The sequence below is a fragment of the Anabrus simplex genome, chromosome 2 (genome assembly GCF_040414725.1).
Source record: "Anabrus simplex isolate iqAnaSimp1 chromosome 2, ASM4041472v1, whole genome shotgun sequence".
Lineage (NCBI taxonomy): Eukaryota > Metazoa > Arthropoda > Insecta > Orthoptera > Tettigoniidae > Anabrus > Anabrus simplex.
Genome location: NC_090266.1, coordinates 704,772,373 through 704,788,330, shown reverse-complemented (window position 1 = coordinate 704,788,330; position 15,958 = coordinate 704,772,373). Strand labels below are relative to the sequence as shown.

Genomic DNA, 15,958 nt, shown 5'->3' with positions numbered 1-15,958 from the left:
TAACATCTTTAGATTTTTTTGGTATATATATTCTCATACAAATAATTCAACTAATTTTTCAATGTTTTCACCTCCGTTAAGGTTCTTTTTATGAAAACAAAGAATACGTGTTTCCTTATTTTTAAAGGAGATTCCAAATACCAATTTTTACGTCTGCAACATGTTTAGTTTTTGAGATATACTGTAGATATGCTAATTTTAAATATTAACCCCCCCCCCTTTTTCAGTTCCCCTTGAAAGGAAATTATGTTTCTTTACTTTTACAGGAAATTCCAAATACTGGTTTTCAAATCTATAATATGTTATGTATCTGAGATAATTAGCAAAATATAATCTTTTAAAATAAAACACCCCGTTTGTCACTCCTGTGACACAAAACACAAAAAATATGTGTTTCTTTATTTTCAAAGGAGGTTCCAAATACCAATTTCCATGCCTGTGACATCTTCAGTTTTTGAGATATAGTCTCCTCATAAAAGGTGTTCAACCCCCTTTCCCCCTTTTTTCAGCCCCCTTAATGAGATTTCCCGAAAACAAAAAAAAGTGTTTCCTTATTTTTAAAGGTGATTCCAAATACCAATTTTCATGTCTTTAAACTGTTCAGTTTTCGAGATATAGATACACTCATTTTAAAAATTCACTCCCCTTTTCACCCCCTTAAAACCAAACCACGGGGCGAGTTGGCCATATGGTCAGGGGCACGCGGCTGTGAGCTTGCATCCGGGAGATAGTAGGTTCGAATCCCACTGTCGGCAGACCTGAAGATGGTTTTCCGTGGTTTTCCATTTTCACACCAGGCAAATGCTGGGGCTGTACCTTAATTAAGGCCACGGCTGCTTCCTTCCAACTCCTAGGCCTTTCCTATCCCATCGTCGCCATAAGACCTATCTGTGTCGGTGCGACGTAAAGAAAAAAATCCATGGCACTACAGCCCTTGAAGGGCCTTGGCCTACCAAGCGACCGCTGCTCAGCTCGAAGGCCTACAGATTACAAGGTGTCGTGTGGTCAGCACGACAAATCCCCTCGACCGTTATTCTTGGCTTTCTAGACCGGGGCCACTCTCTCACAGTCAGATAGCTCCTCAATTCGAATCACGTAGGTTGAGTGGACCTCGAACCAGCCCTCAGGTCCAGGTAAAAATCCCTGACCTGGCCGGGAATCGAATGCGGGCCTCCGGGTAAGAGGCAAGGTCGCTACCCCTACACCACGGAGCCGGCATTTTCACCCCCTGAGCAACAGAATATCCAAAAATCCTCCCTCAGTGAGCACCTACATTGTAATATTAACGTATCCTCAAAATTTCATCCCTTTATGTCCAGTAGTTTTGGCTTGGCAATGATGAGTCAGTCAGTCAGTCAGTCAGTCAGGGCAAGTTTTTTAATATACTGTATACTGTAGGTATAGATTTCTCATTATAATAAGAGGAAGAAAAGCATATTCCCTACTTGTGAAAACAAGGGGATGTTCCTTTGAATACTAGTCAACTACAATATACATCACCTCTAAAAATACAAATGAAATAAATAATATCAGTGTATAACATTGTCAACAATATGGTATAACTATTAAGGTACTGTACTCATTTCCTGTAGGTAGATGGCATTACAGGACTGAATTCTGGTACTTAAACATGAGACTTCAGCAGATTTATTGGTAGTTTACATACCTGCTTTTCAGTAAAAATAACAACATATTGGCCTAATTTAAAATTTTTACTTAAACAGATATTACTTTCAATCTAATTTTTACCATGATACCATACTGAAATTGTGACTTATATGCTTCTTCTGAGGTAAATTTTCTGAGGTCCTTTCTTAAGTAAGGAGATACGAGGGCTATTTCTTTCCTGTTGGCAACTATTAATTATAACTTATACAAAATAGATACCACAGTCTCTCAATGTAGTCCCCAGCATTTAGTAGAACCACTTGCCAGCAATGTAGAAGCCATAGTATTGATGTGAAGTAAAAGAGAAAGAGTTAACCTTTTCAATACAAGTTAATATTAAACAGTTACAAAATCATCTATAGTACTGGTACTTGTTTTGATCCTATGAAGGGCATCTTCAGCTGGGTGAAGATTAGTTGCAAGAAATCCATATACAGTAACTGAAGATACATATTAAAAATTGGCTACAAATGTAACAATAAACAAGCACTTATTGAAATATCCTAAAGAACACTGTATATCCATTATTGGATCCAATTGTTTTTGAATGCTTTGTCCTAAGGGAGTTAACACAAAATGCTAAACAGCCAATGAAGAGTAGAGTTAAAAACACACATTAAAAGTGAACAATATTATATGTCATTAAAACAAGCTTCCTTGAAATGATTGAATCTAGTTAAGGTATCATATCTTTAAAATAATACCTTAAACATTCAGATGTTGCATCACTTTTAAATCAGCCATCATACATACACCTAAATTGTCATGCAAGGTAATGAGAGACATATACAGAAAGTATCATCACTTCTTGCACAACACAGGTCATAAGTGATGTTCCATAAATGAATGGTTATACTGCAAATTCATGGTCTATCCTTGGGATATGATATGTGTTAAGACAATGCCATCACAATCCTACACCAGAATCACCATTATCTTCTCAATGCTGGGGTTCTGACATACTTTTGAGTTCTGTTGGGACCCGTTCTAATGCCATTTATTCTATTTGCATTTCAGTTTGGGTTCACGTCTCATCCAATGTTATGATACAGCATAGGAAAACATCCCCTTTGCATCATAGCATCCCAGGTGGGTTTGCACTGCTTCATATTGCTACCATTTTTACAATTCTGTCAAATGGTGTTGAACTCATCACAATGTCATTTTTCTCATGCCAAGGCTGTCTTTCAGGATATGAAACACTGTCGTAGGTACTATGCTTGTCTCTCAGGCAAACTCATGAACTGCTTGGGTTGAATCTATTCCCAGCAACCCACCAACAAGCAGCACGTCCTCATCACTAACCCCAAGGTGATCTGGCCGAGGTATGTCGATAGCTTTGACACAATGTGCCATGGTTCTGTAAGGCAATGCCAACTCTCCACATGCCTCATGAAGACCTTCATGACACTGTCATGCTATATGGCCACAGGCACATATAATTTTAATCCATCTAAGCTGTTTCTGTTTTGAGAATATCTTGGATAATAACCATTTGATCGGTCTCTCACAGAAGAACCTATTCTTCGCAGCACAATGCATGCATAAGAGCATTGGATGGATGAGGAGGTAGTATACGTGAAAAACACTGGTTCCATTTCCTCGTGTATGCCACTAATAAACAGCTCTTGTATTATAACACATGGAAATCATTTTCACATATACATTATGTTGCAATATGAGAAAATCATACATTTATAACTGAATTTATGGAACTGAAACTAAAAACTACTAAAGATAAAGGACATTTGAGCGCATTGTTGATATAATACTTTTACCATTTGAGACAAAATAAATCATTTTAATTGTAGATTATCATGAGATTTCTAAAACATTCATAAAGAATAGATTTTCCTTCTTCTGTAATGAACATGAATAGGGCCCACATGATAGATCACAACTTTTAGAAATTAATCAGAACTTCTTATATTAGAAATATGTTAGTGGCATCCTATTTGAAATATGAGTATTAGACTTCAAAAACTATAACAGTACTAAAAATGGAAATTGCAACACTAAAAATGAATCGATCATTCATGTTATTTTTGTAGGTATGGAATAATGGCCTTTAATTTCATAAATTATGCTTGTTACAGACCAACTGGATTGTTTATACAACACGTCCCATCTGACTGGTAACGAAGGAGCCACTCCAGTATATAGAACAGTGCAGCTTAGTTTCTGGCATTCTGTAAAATGAAGTGGTCCCTTATTAAATATGCCTTGGTGACAGAGATTAGCATGGTATCAATAACTGTTGCAGCTTAAGAGGCTTGGATCGTTGCTCTGTGTGAGAGTGGAATATCTCTAATGACAGTAACTATACATAGCCAACATGCATCTATGGCACATGTCTAAGGCAACAGTCAAGTGAAGGCACACATGCTCGCAAAGCTTGCACGAAACCAATGGATGGACAGGAGCTTTGCATCATTTGGATGGCCGTAGAGTGACTCCCAAACAATACCAGAGCAAATTAGAGCAATTGTGGCACCTAATGTTATGCATAAATAATTGCTGTCATCGAGGGAACCGGAACTGATATAAACAAATAACATCATGTACCGTATCCATCGCAGTCTTCACATTGATTGGAGAATCACCGGCCTACATCTGAGCACATGGCAAGAGCCGCAGGGGGTTTCTAGGAACTGTCATTACCTTGTCTGATTGCCATGTTTACATCAGAGTTTGCTATTTATAGACTGTTGCCAGATGCCATTGATATCAAAATGTAGATGAAATGCCATGATGATATGGATTATGATACAGATTATAGCCTATTCACTGTCCAAGGGACAGAATGAACAAATTGGCCATGTGTTTGGGGGGAGGGGCTTGCATTAAAGAGATAGTGGGTTCAAACCCCACTGCAGGAAGCCCTGAAAATGGTTTTCTGTGCTTTTCCAGTTTCACACCAGAAAAATGCTTTTTATTTTACAAGCTGCTTTACAATGTATACAAAAGCTAAAGGTTTCCACCTATTCAATACTATTTGTTGTAACCTTAGAAAAGTTACATATATTTGTTGAAACTAGCTTTGGTCTTACTAGATACCATCATCAGTCATAATCAATAAAAGTTAAGGCAAGGCATGACTTATAGACAAAATTTAAGAAAGAAGCATTTGTTGCTGAAATTCAATGCACGACAAGTAAATATTTGGATGTCAAACACTCATCACAATCACATGTCCTGTGCAAGCTCTCAGCCTTCCTCAAATTTGAAGAATGCACTCCCCAGAGCTTCATTAGTGTCCTGACTTCTATGAGTTTAAAGGTTTTATTATTATGCAAACTGAGCAAGTGACTGCATGGTTTGGTTATGTATCTATAAGCTTGCATTCAGGAGATAGTGGGTTTAAATCCCACAGTCAGCAGTCCTGAAGATGGTTTTCTATGTTTTCCTATTTTCACACTAGGCAAATGCTGGGGCTGTATCTTAATTCAGGCAATCAGCACAATTGTGGCCTAACCAACATGTTTGGATGAAGTGTGAATCGGGTGTACAAGCATGTTGATGTACTGAAACATCATGAATGTTGGCAGCGGATGGCTCTGGCCACTCTAGACACTCTAGACACTGATATTAGGCTAGTAGATATTAATACCACACTTCATCAAAACATATTGGTTAGGCTATTATTGCGCTGAGAGCTTTAATTAAGGCCATGGTCGTTTTTTCCCACTCCTCGCTCTTTCCTATCCCATCATCACCATAAGACCTATCTGTGTCATTGTGATGTAAAACAAACTGAAAAAAATCCATTTTATCTTATTACACACAACATATCCTGTTATGAGGTCCCACACCAACTCACTGGGGTACAGCTTCCATTTAGCCTTCGCAATATGGCAGCATGGTGTGAACGGATGGTATCATAGAGATTAGAGATACAACATGGCGGGTCAAGCATTAGTGCATGCGACCCGGCATTCTTCAATTTGAATTGATTGCTTGTATTAATACAAAGAATACAAATTTGTTCTTGCGTATTTTTCTGACAAATCATTTGAGAAATTAGATTTTTGACATTTTGAATGTAGGATTGCATTATGTCAAGACCTGACTAATGATCTACTTTGATGTTTCCACATATGTGTACTGCGGTAGCATCATGAGCCAATGCCTCCTGCATGAGCACCTGTTCATGTTTACAGCAAGAATGATTTTTTCGATGGCGGCTGTTGCAGATGTTTGAATTTAGCTGGATTCTGAGCTTGCATCCCTATCAATGTGTAAAGTTGACAAGGAGTCAAGAAAGATCACTCTGGACCAACAAGTGGCTTGTCCAACACTCACCCGGCATACTCAATTGCAGCTTTGCAGTCCCACCGCTTCATGATATTGCTATTTCCATTTTGAGTATTATCATTTGAATTATATTGGAACCTTTGTTATTCAGGTGTTGTAAGCACAGTCAGAAGCATAATTGCTCAATCAGAATGAACTGTTTATGGCTCTAGAAATGATTTGACTCCTATGGCTCAAGGAAGTCTTTATCATTCAACTCATGGCACCAGAATAGAAATTGAAATACATTACATGATATTATTTTGTCTCTTTAAGTAGTGATACAGAAGATGAGAAAGACATCTTATTTATTCACAAAAATTTCAGTGGTAATGCTATCTTACACAGCATAATTCATCCAAGTTTCCAAAAAGAAGTTCAGGCTCAGCAAACATGGCAAACCCTTCTACTTGAATTTTCTTCAACGGCTCCATAAATACCTGTTAAGGAAGGAAAGAAACTTACATTAACCATCAACAGAACTATGCATATTAACAATGTATAGTTTCAAGAGGAATATTTCTTTGCACTTATATCATTGCTACTTTGAGATTTATTCACTGAGAACATTAGTCATGAAACTCTGCAGTTTTTCAACACTACTCAGCATATAGATGATGACTAATTTCTACTGACACTTAAGAACAAGATAGTATTTTGGAATATTTGTGCACATTGTCAGAGATGGTTAGGTCATATCTTCCCTATCATTTTGACAATCATCTTTCAACCTCTATTAATGTAATGTACAGTCTAGTGTGTACAGGCCTGTTTGTAGTAAATATTTAAAAAAGAGATAGGAACAAGAAAAGGAACACATAATAAGACAAACACTAAAGCATGCCAGCATGGAAAGATGCAGTGGCGTATCCTGGAATCTCCACTGAGGCATGCAACTAGTAACCATGCAGTTAACACAATGTATTAAGTAAATTTCAATTCTACTCACCCTAATTACATGTAGGTGAACTCGAGCCAAACAGTTTTACTGTAAGTTTCTGGATTGAATGTGCGTACACAATTATTGTTTTCTGTTTTTAAATTTACGAGGGTCTGCCTCTGTGGTGTAGTGGTTAATGTGATTAGCTGCCACCTCCGGACGCCCGGGTTTGATTCCCGGCTCTGCCACGAAATTTGAAAAGTGGTATGAGGGCTGGAACGGGGTCCACTCAGCCTCGGGAGGTCAACTGAGTAGAGGTGGGTTCGATTCCCACCTCAGCCATCCTCGAAGTGGTTTCCCGTGGTTTCCCACTTCTCCTCCAGGCAAATGCCGGGATGATACCTAACTTCAGGCCACGGCCGCTTCCTTCCCTCTTCCTTGTCTATCCCTTCCAATCTTCCCATCCCCCGCAAGGCCCCTGTTCAGCATAGCAGGTGAGGCAGCCTGGGCGAGGTACTGGTCATCCTCCCCAGTTTCATCCCCGACCCAGAGTCTGAAGCTCTAGTACACTGCCCTTGAGGCGGTAGAGGAGGGATCCCTTGTTGAGTCCGAGGGAAAAGCCAACCCTGGAGGGTAAGCAGATTAAGAAGAAGAAGAAGAAGAAATTTACGAGGGAAGGTAGAGGTCTCCCGGCTTTAACTATTTGAATCTTTTCATCAAACGAACGGCCAGTAAATGGCTTTTCAAACTGATTTACAATTATATCCGTTTTAGACTCATCCATCGTTAATACCATATGTGCTCAAAATATAATAAAACACCGAAAACACAATGAATTAACTCACTAGTTAGCCACAACTCAAGCACTGGAGGTAAGTCACCCCAGTGGCATTGGTCAGTTTCGTCACGTTGGGTTCTCACTGGGGGGTAATCTGTGGGTCCCATTCGCTGTAAAGATGCCGACTTTCTCCAAGTTGCTAACAGATGGCAGAGGGTAGCACGGGTATGAGGTGACAAACTCTGACCAAGTTTCAATTGCAGCGACATCGTTGAGAGGGTTTCAGAACTATGTCTGCCACCGAATGCAATTTTAAGATTGAATGCCTTACATCCTTAACTCCTCCATTCGCTATCTCTTTCTTCCTAGAGTGGTGTAGACGGCGAGACTACACCAGCACCACACGTAGTCAAGCAATGGAACCAGTACAGTTGCGCGGACCTTTTGAACTTCTGAGAGATGAAATCGTTAATATTTGACTTGAAACAACCTAAAATGATACATCAGACAGTTCTTTGTGTTATCATAACGCATGCAATGAATGCCTTGCATTCAAGGAGAATACGCCCCTGGAAAGATGGAGCAACAGAAAGAGGAGACAAGGACAAGCACAGAAACAGCAAAAAAGAGAAGGACAGTCTGCACACCTTCATACACTGCTCTCTTATAGATAGGCCCTCCCCTCATCAGTCTCTGTTATTCTATATCCATCTCTTCCCAACCCCTGATAACTTATTTCCCCTTCACAGCTTCATCCTTGTCTCCTTTTTCTATTGCTCCATCTCCCCACACTGACCTTCCGCTGTGTTCATCCTACTACCAGTATATGTTCATACTAGCAGTTACCCGCAGCTCCGCTCGTGTAGATTTCGTAATTTGATAAAAGTAATCATCCCTCAGCCAGCCCCATGGTGAAGGGGTAGCGTAGCTGCCTGTTACCCAGAGGCCCCGGGTTCAATTATCGGCCAGGTCAGGGATTTTTACCTGGATATGAGGGCTGGTTCGAGGTCCGCTCAGGTATGTGATTAGAATTGAGGAGCTATCTGACGGTGAGATAACACTCCCGGTCTATAAAGCCAAGAATAATGGCCGAGAGGATTCGTCGTGCTGACTACACGACACCTCTTAATCTGCGGGCCTTCGGGCTGAGCAGCGGTCGCTTGGTAGGCCAAGGCCCTTCAGAGCTGTAGTGCCATGGGTATGTTAGTAGTAATCATTCCTTGGTACTGTACTAAGACATTATCTGAAAATCCCTAAAGTATAAAACTCACCGAAAAATAGTTTCATTTATCCCAGAAACTCTTTGTAAACAACGCTTGTGGTATTGCCTTTTGGAGCTAAGATGACCAAGCGACATAGAACTGTACATGTGAGAAACAGTCTTCTCACAGTTAAAAAAAAAAAAAAGCATGTTTCTTTATTTTTAAAGGGGATACCAAATATCTATTTCCACGTCTGTAACATCTTCAGTTTTTGATATATAAGTATTCCCATCAAGAGAATTCAAACCTTTTAACAGTTTTTTTTCATCCCCCCACCCCCAGCTAAGTAGATTTTCTGAAAACAAAAAAATACACGTTCCTTTATTTTTAAAGGATATTCCAAATTCCAACTTTCACGTCTGTAACATCTTCAGTTTTTGAGATAGGCCTATAAGCATCCTCATAAAAAAATTGTTCAACTCTTTTTTCACTTCTTTCACTCCCGTTAAGTTACTTTTCCGAAAACAAAAAATACATGTTTTATTTTTGAAGGACTTTCCAAATACCAAGTTTCATGTCTGTAATATGTTAATTTTTTTACATATATTGTAGATATTCCAGTACCCAATTTAAAAATTCACCTGCTTTTTCAGTTTTTTCAGCACCTTCACATTTCTTCATTTTTAAAGGAGATTCAAAATACCAACTTTCACATGTGTAACGTCTTCAGTTTTGGGGATATGAGAATCCTCATGAATGGAATTTAGCTTTTTCTTCACTTCTTTCCCCCCAATCCCCTCTTAAGTGGACTTTCCGTAAACAAAAATTACGCATTTCTTTATTTTTAAAGGAGATTCCAAATACCAATTTTAACATCTGTAACGTTTTTAGCTTTTATAGATATGAGTATCCTCATACAAATAATTCAAATAATTTTTCAATTCATTCAACCCTTTAGGTGGAGTTTTCGAAAACAAAGAAGATAGGTTTCTTTATTTTTAAAGCAGACTCCAAATACCAATTTGTAAGCCTGTAAACCTTTAGTTTCTGAGATATAAGTATCCTCATACAAAGAATTCAACTAATTTTCAGTTCATTCACCCTCCTCCATTAAGTGGATTTCTCTAAAACCAAAGAACACATGTTTCTTTACTTCGAGAGGAGATTCCAAATACAAATTTTCATGTCTGTAAAATCTTCAGTTTTTCAGATATAAGTATAGGCCTACTCAAAAAATAATTCAACTCCTTTTTCACTTCACCCCATTAAGTTGATGCCCCCTCCCCCAATGTGTGTTTCTTTATTTTTAAGGGTTATTACGAATACCAATGTTCACGTCTGTAACCTTTGGTTTTAGAGTTATAATTGTTGCCATAAAAAGCAATTCATTTTTTCATTTTCTTTCACCCGCCCCCCCCCCCCAAGTGAATTTTCTGAAAACAAAAAAAATCCCTGCTTCTTTATTTACAAAGGAGCTTCAAAGTACCAATTATCACGACTGTAACATCTTCAGTTTCTGAGATATATGTGTCCTCAAAAAAGAAATTCAACTCCTTTTCACCCCCCCCCCCCTTCTCACAAAGGAGATTCCAAATACCAATTTTCACATCTGTAACAACCTTAGTTTTTATTAGATATAAGTATCCTCATTCAAATAATTCCATTAATTTTTCAATTCCTTCAACCTCCCCCCCTCCCCCTGGAGTTTCCGAAATCAAAGAAACACATGTTTCTTTACTTTTAAAGGAGATTCCAAATACCAACTTTCACATCTGCAACATCTTTAGTTTTTGAGATATAAGTATCCTCACAAATAATTTAACTAATTTTTCAATATTTTCACCCCCCCTCTCCCTTTAGGTGGATTAAAACAAATATGTACCTCTTTATTTTAGAAGAAGATTCCAAATACCAATTTTCACTTCTGTAACATGTTGAGATTTTGAGATGTACCGGTACTGTAGATATGCTCATTTTAAAAATTAACCCCCTTTTTATTTCTCCTTAAGTGGATTTTCCAAAAACAAATTGCCTATGTTTCTTTTCTTGTACAGGATATAAGTTACCAAATGCCAATTTTTACGTCTGTAACACATTACATTTCTCAGATATAGTCTTTCTAAAAATTCACCCCCTTTGTCACTCCTGTTCACCCTCCATTAATTGGATTTTCAAAAAAAAAAAAAAAAAAAAGTGTTTCTTTACTTTTTAGAGGAGATTCCAATTGCCAACTTTCATGTATGTAACATCTTCAGTTTTTGAGATATAAGTATCCCATAAAAGGTATCCAACCAAATTTTCACCTTTTCTCACCCCTCTTAATGGGATTTTCCAAAAACAAAAACAAAAAATACATGTTTCTTTATATTTAAAGGAGATTCCAAATACCAATCTTTACGACTTTAAACTTTTGAGATACAGATAAACACATTTAAATAATTCACCCCCATCTCACCCCCTTAGCAATGAAATATCCAAAAATCCTCTCTTAGTGAGCACCTACACTCTAATATAAATGTATCCCCAAAATTTCATTTCTTTATGTCTAGTAGTTTTGGCTCAGCGATGATGAATCAGTCAGTCAGTCAGTCAGTCAGTCAGGACATGTTACTATATATATATATATATATAGATCAGGGCCTCCCCAACACCCAAAATCTCACCCGTGCAAATTGAGGTGCAGAGACTCTGTGCACTGTGCATTGGTCCAACTCGGCTCAACTCGGCTTGACTTGGATTGTGAAGTGTGCTGAGAGCGACGAAGCGTTCGGTGGTAGCCGGCTTGTTGATCAGTGAAATTGATAAGTGCAAGACAACAACATAATAATCGAGCAACCTGTTTCGAAGAAAGCAAAGACTTCCGAAAGTCCATTTCATTCGAAATGGGAACTTTCATATTTTTTTTCAGTCGTAACGATAAAGCCAAATGCTTAATCTGTGAGACAATAATTATTTGATAAGTTAATCAAGAAGATCTATTTTCCAATACAAAGGCTTTGCTCAAATTCTACAAGAATTTGCCGAAGAACGATTTTCCTAAGCTGCATCAAGAAGCAGCTAAGATTATTGCTATGTATGGTTCCACATGCATATGTGAAAGGTATTTTTTCCTGTTTTGACTTGTACAGAAATTAGATTGCATGCGAGTAGGCCTATTTCTAATTGTAATTTAAAGAAGGTCTCAGAATTGCTCTAGGCCGGTCCCTTGTTCCAGGCATAACTGGTATCATCACAAAGAATCAGCGGTGAAGGTGGAGAAGGCGAAGACAGGCCAAACAGGTGAGACAGGTGTAGGGGAAGTGGAGTAGTGGTTTGCAATCTGGTCAACCTAGTAAAATCATCTCCTGCACCTTGCACCGTGTAGTGCACGGGTGCATGCACCCTGAGAAGCCCTGATATAGATGACTTGATTTTGCACTTATTTGTTCTTTTCTGATACGTATATTAACCCATTGGGATCCTTTCCTCCTTTCATGTTGGTTCTGTGTTTCTAATCTTTTACCGTCTGTATTTATCTTTATCTTTTGTTTCTTCCCTTTTCCTGAATTTATCTAACTTTCTTCTTATCCTGTACTTCCCAGATGGAGACTGAAGATCTGTCAAGATGGCTCATCAATGAGTGTTTGATGAAGCTGGGAAGCCGAAATGAGTTTCTTTGTGCTAAGAACAGATGGCTGTAGAAGAACTGGGACTGAAGGGGAGAGAGCTCATCTATTTGAAGACAGCAGCATGTGACGATGTGGAGATCATCCCTTTCTTTTTATGTGTTTGTCCTTGTCTTCTCCTTCTATTACAACAAATGAATTAATTTCTTGTTCCGTACTGACTTACAATTTACAACCAAAAATGTCTACAGAGGAAACTTTGTTCAACATACGTCCACCTATCCAATACCTTAGTTCAACTCCAGCTATCATTAACATCAAGAATACAGGTTAAATAGGTACAAAGACATTTAAAATAAATATTTGGCACATGGATACATTAAGACCTTCTTGTAAAAATCTTGCTGTTTTTGCATCTAAAATGATGATAAAATTCTAACTCTTGATCGTGTTGTATAAAATGTTAGTAGATTCAATTATGAAGAGTGAACATAGAGGCTAGAATGTTCTCTTAGTGCATTGAACATTGTCAATAATATCTAAAGATATAAGGATATTGTTCATGCAAAGGAAGTAATTACAGTGATGCTCAACTTGTAAGATACCAGCAGGACATAGCAGATATTTCAGTTTCAGGAGGCAAATGCTGGGGCTGCACCTTAATTAACCCGCGAGTGGTCGCTATATGAGATTTTCTCTCACATTATTTTTTTATTGTGATATTACTTCACAGTGATGAAAGGGAGGTGGCTGAGTTTATAACTGTCGTGAGTAGAGCGACTCACATTTGAAGGGTAAGCACCCCCTCCCCTAGTCAGAACAAGGGTTCCTATGTGTCCGTGCTCGCTGCATGAGAGTTTCTCTCATAGTGCGACTAATGACGTTGGTGTTATTTTGAAGTGGAGCGGGAAACTTACTCCTGTTGTACGCGTTAGTATTTGTATTATGAGCACATCTTGTTTTTGAAAATGTTATTGTGTTCATATAATACATGTATGAGATTTTATTTTTTACAACTTCAGGACAGAAGTTATTTTTATGTACCGGTACATTGCATATGTTATTTTAAGTAGTAATTTGTATCCTTAATAAACAGATAATCATTTCATTTTTATCTAAAATATATAAGGCAGAACTTGCGTTTCATTTCAGTAGTAAATTTCAGCCTTACGCCCCACAAAACTGTGAAAATATCATATATATTTTAATGTGAGAGAAAGTGTCACGTGCGACCACTCACGTTACATTTCGGCTAGCGACCACTCATGGGTTAAGGCCACGGACACTTCCTTCACATTCCTAAGCCTTTCCTATCCCATCATTGTCATGGGACCTATCTGTGCTGGTGCGGCATAAAGCCATTTGGAAAAAAATAAAAAGTAAATACTAGGCGAAGATCGTCGAACATAGCTGATGGTGTTTACTTATAGGTTACTGTACGGTATTAAACATGAAAGCTGTCCACTGTCCATATTTCTCATGCATTCTCCCTGTATGCTGCCATTTTATTAATTTAATTGTGGTACTCTACAGAGTCCACTGAATATAGGTAGGGATGTGCCTCATATTTCACAATAGGGCCGATGACCTTCGATGTTAGGCCCCTTAAAACAACAAGCATCATCATCATCATCATCATCATCATCATCATCATCATCATCATCATCATATTTCACAATTATTACACATACAACATCCCTCGGTCATGAACACGAAGCCATTTTTGTCGTCTTGATTCCCGGCAATCCCAACATGCCTAATGGCTTAGTGCACACCGTTAATAGTCGAATCACATTGGTCAATTCTGTCAAAGACTTGGCAAATCTTTGATCGATTAGTACATGTTCCAATTCACTTTCAGGACTTTTGAAGACTTCTCAAGACTTCTCAAGTATTGCAAGTGATTTGACAAGTAAACTTGTGAAGTATTGAAAATTCTTGTGAAGTCTTGAACTTGACAAATATTTTATTGTGTATAACAGGCTTTAGAGAGAATGAAACAAGAAACGGCAATACACCCTATACCCTTCAGTAACGTTCAAGTGAAATCACCTGATGTTTCTATCATGGACTCTTGTGCTTTTGTACTTGTGAAAAGTGTATTGGGAAACAGGCATCTTCGCACTGTGGGAGACTTTAAGGAGGAGTGGGAACAGGTAGACATGTTTGTGTTTCATAAAAGTCTTCTTCAGTGGAAAGTGAGGTGCAGAGCTATAACTTGTATGATGGACATTAGAGAGATCATGATCGATGGTGGAGACATGGATTTTCTTAAGGTGAAATTCATTACCAGAGATTGGGAACAACCTGTGTAACTAGTAATTATACCAACTGCGTAAGTTTACGAAGGAAATTATGTAACTGATTTTTGTTTTGTTCCACGGCACTACTTAATAATGTTAAAAAGGTAATTATATCCGAGAATTGCAGTAAGAAAATGCTTTATCTAAAATTATTCAAAATTCCTGGAACATTCTTTGGTAGAATGCATTCAACAACAATGTACATAATAGTTGCAGCCAAGCACAGGGCAATAAGGCAGCAAACTGAGAATTTCCGAAGATTTCCATTTTTATGTTTGTATTTCATTTTTTAGATAATATTACAAAACTCACAAACATGATCATAGTATTTCTATATGGTGTATACTTGTCTATAGGCTGTGGTTACTTGCTGTTAGGTTTGATAACCTCTTTCTTTTGTGTTGCGATTCTAGTGTTATCTGCATCACGACCAGAGCTGGGAAGTAATTGAGTAAAATTTTATCAAATTACTTCTAACAAATACTTTTTTTTAGTAAATTTTATTTGTAATTGTTACTTTTTTTACACAGTGCAAATTTTACTTCCTGGAATAAAATTGAAATCGTTACATTCCAGTGATCATTTCTTTCTAGTAAACAATGTACAGTGCTCTCATTTTACCAGGAAACTTTTGGTTATTCTGCCATTGTCAAACTTCCAGCTCTCTCAACTGCAGAGTGGGAAGCCAGATGACAGGTGACAACAACATCTGTCACTGCTGTGGATTTTCCTCCTTGTATCCCTGTAGAGCAATTCTTCAGTTAATGCAAAGATGTACTCTCCCCGAAGAGGGGCTTAGTGATGAAAAAGTTAAGAACAATTATTTTGTAAATGACAAATTATTTGAAATGCTAAAAGTCACTAACTAAAATATGAATTATGGGAAAAAATAATTTTTAAATTCCCAAAATATTATGTTTAATCACAATGCTTCTATGTTAAAAGGAGATAAACACAAAACGAAGTGATGTCCTTTTCCTAGCAAAGTTTGGAACATACATGTGTATATATACATACTGGTACATATATTGTGTATCTTTGTGTGTGTACCGTAAAGTGGGGTAACTTCGGCCACTGACGAATAGCAATACTTATTGTCTCCTACCTCCTAAACTGAAAAAGATAAACCATTTGCAACAACTGAAATGCACGTACAATAGAATGCTCTATCAAAACTCGGTAGTCCAAAGAACATTGGCGGTCTCATTTTTGAGTCAATCCATTTTTTT

General features: G+C 37.8%; 1 protein-coding gene across 1 annotated transcript in view; it reads right to left on the bottom strand.

Annotated features, from left to right (window-relative positions):
* Positions 1 to 15,958, bottom strand: part of LOC136863663 (rho guanine nucleotide exchange factor 11) — a 673,199-nt gene that overhangs the window by 69,518 nt on the left and 587,723 nt on the right. Inside the window, exon 10 of the mRNA XM_068226029.1 lies at positions 6,306 to 6,401. Coding sequence (XP_068082130.1) covers positions 6,306 to 6,401 — 96 coding nt within the window. The remainder of the gene's footprint in view (positions 1 to 6,305; positions 6,402 to 15,958) is intronic.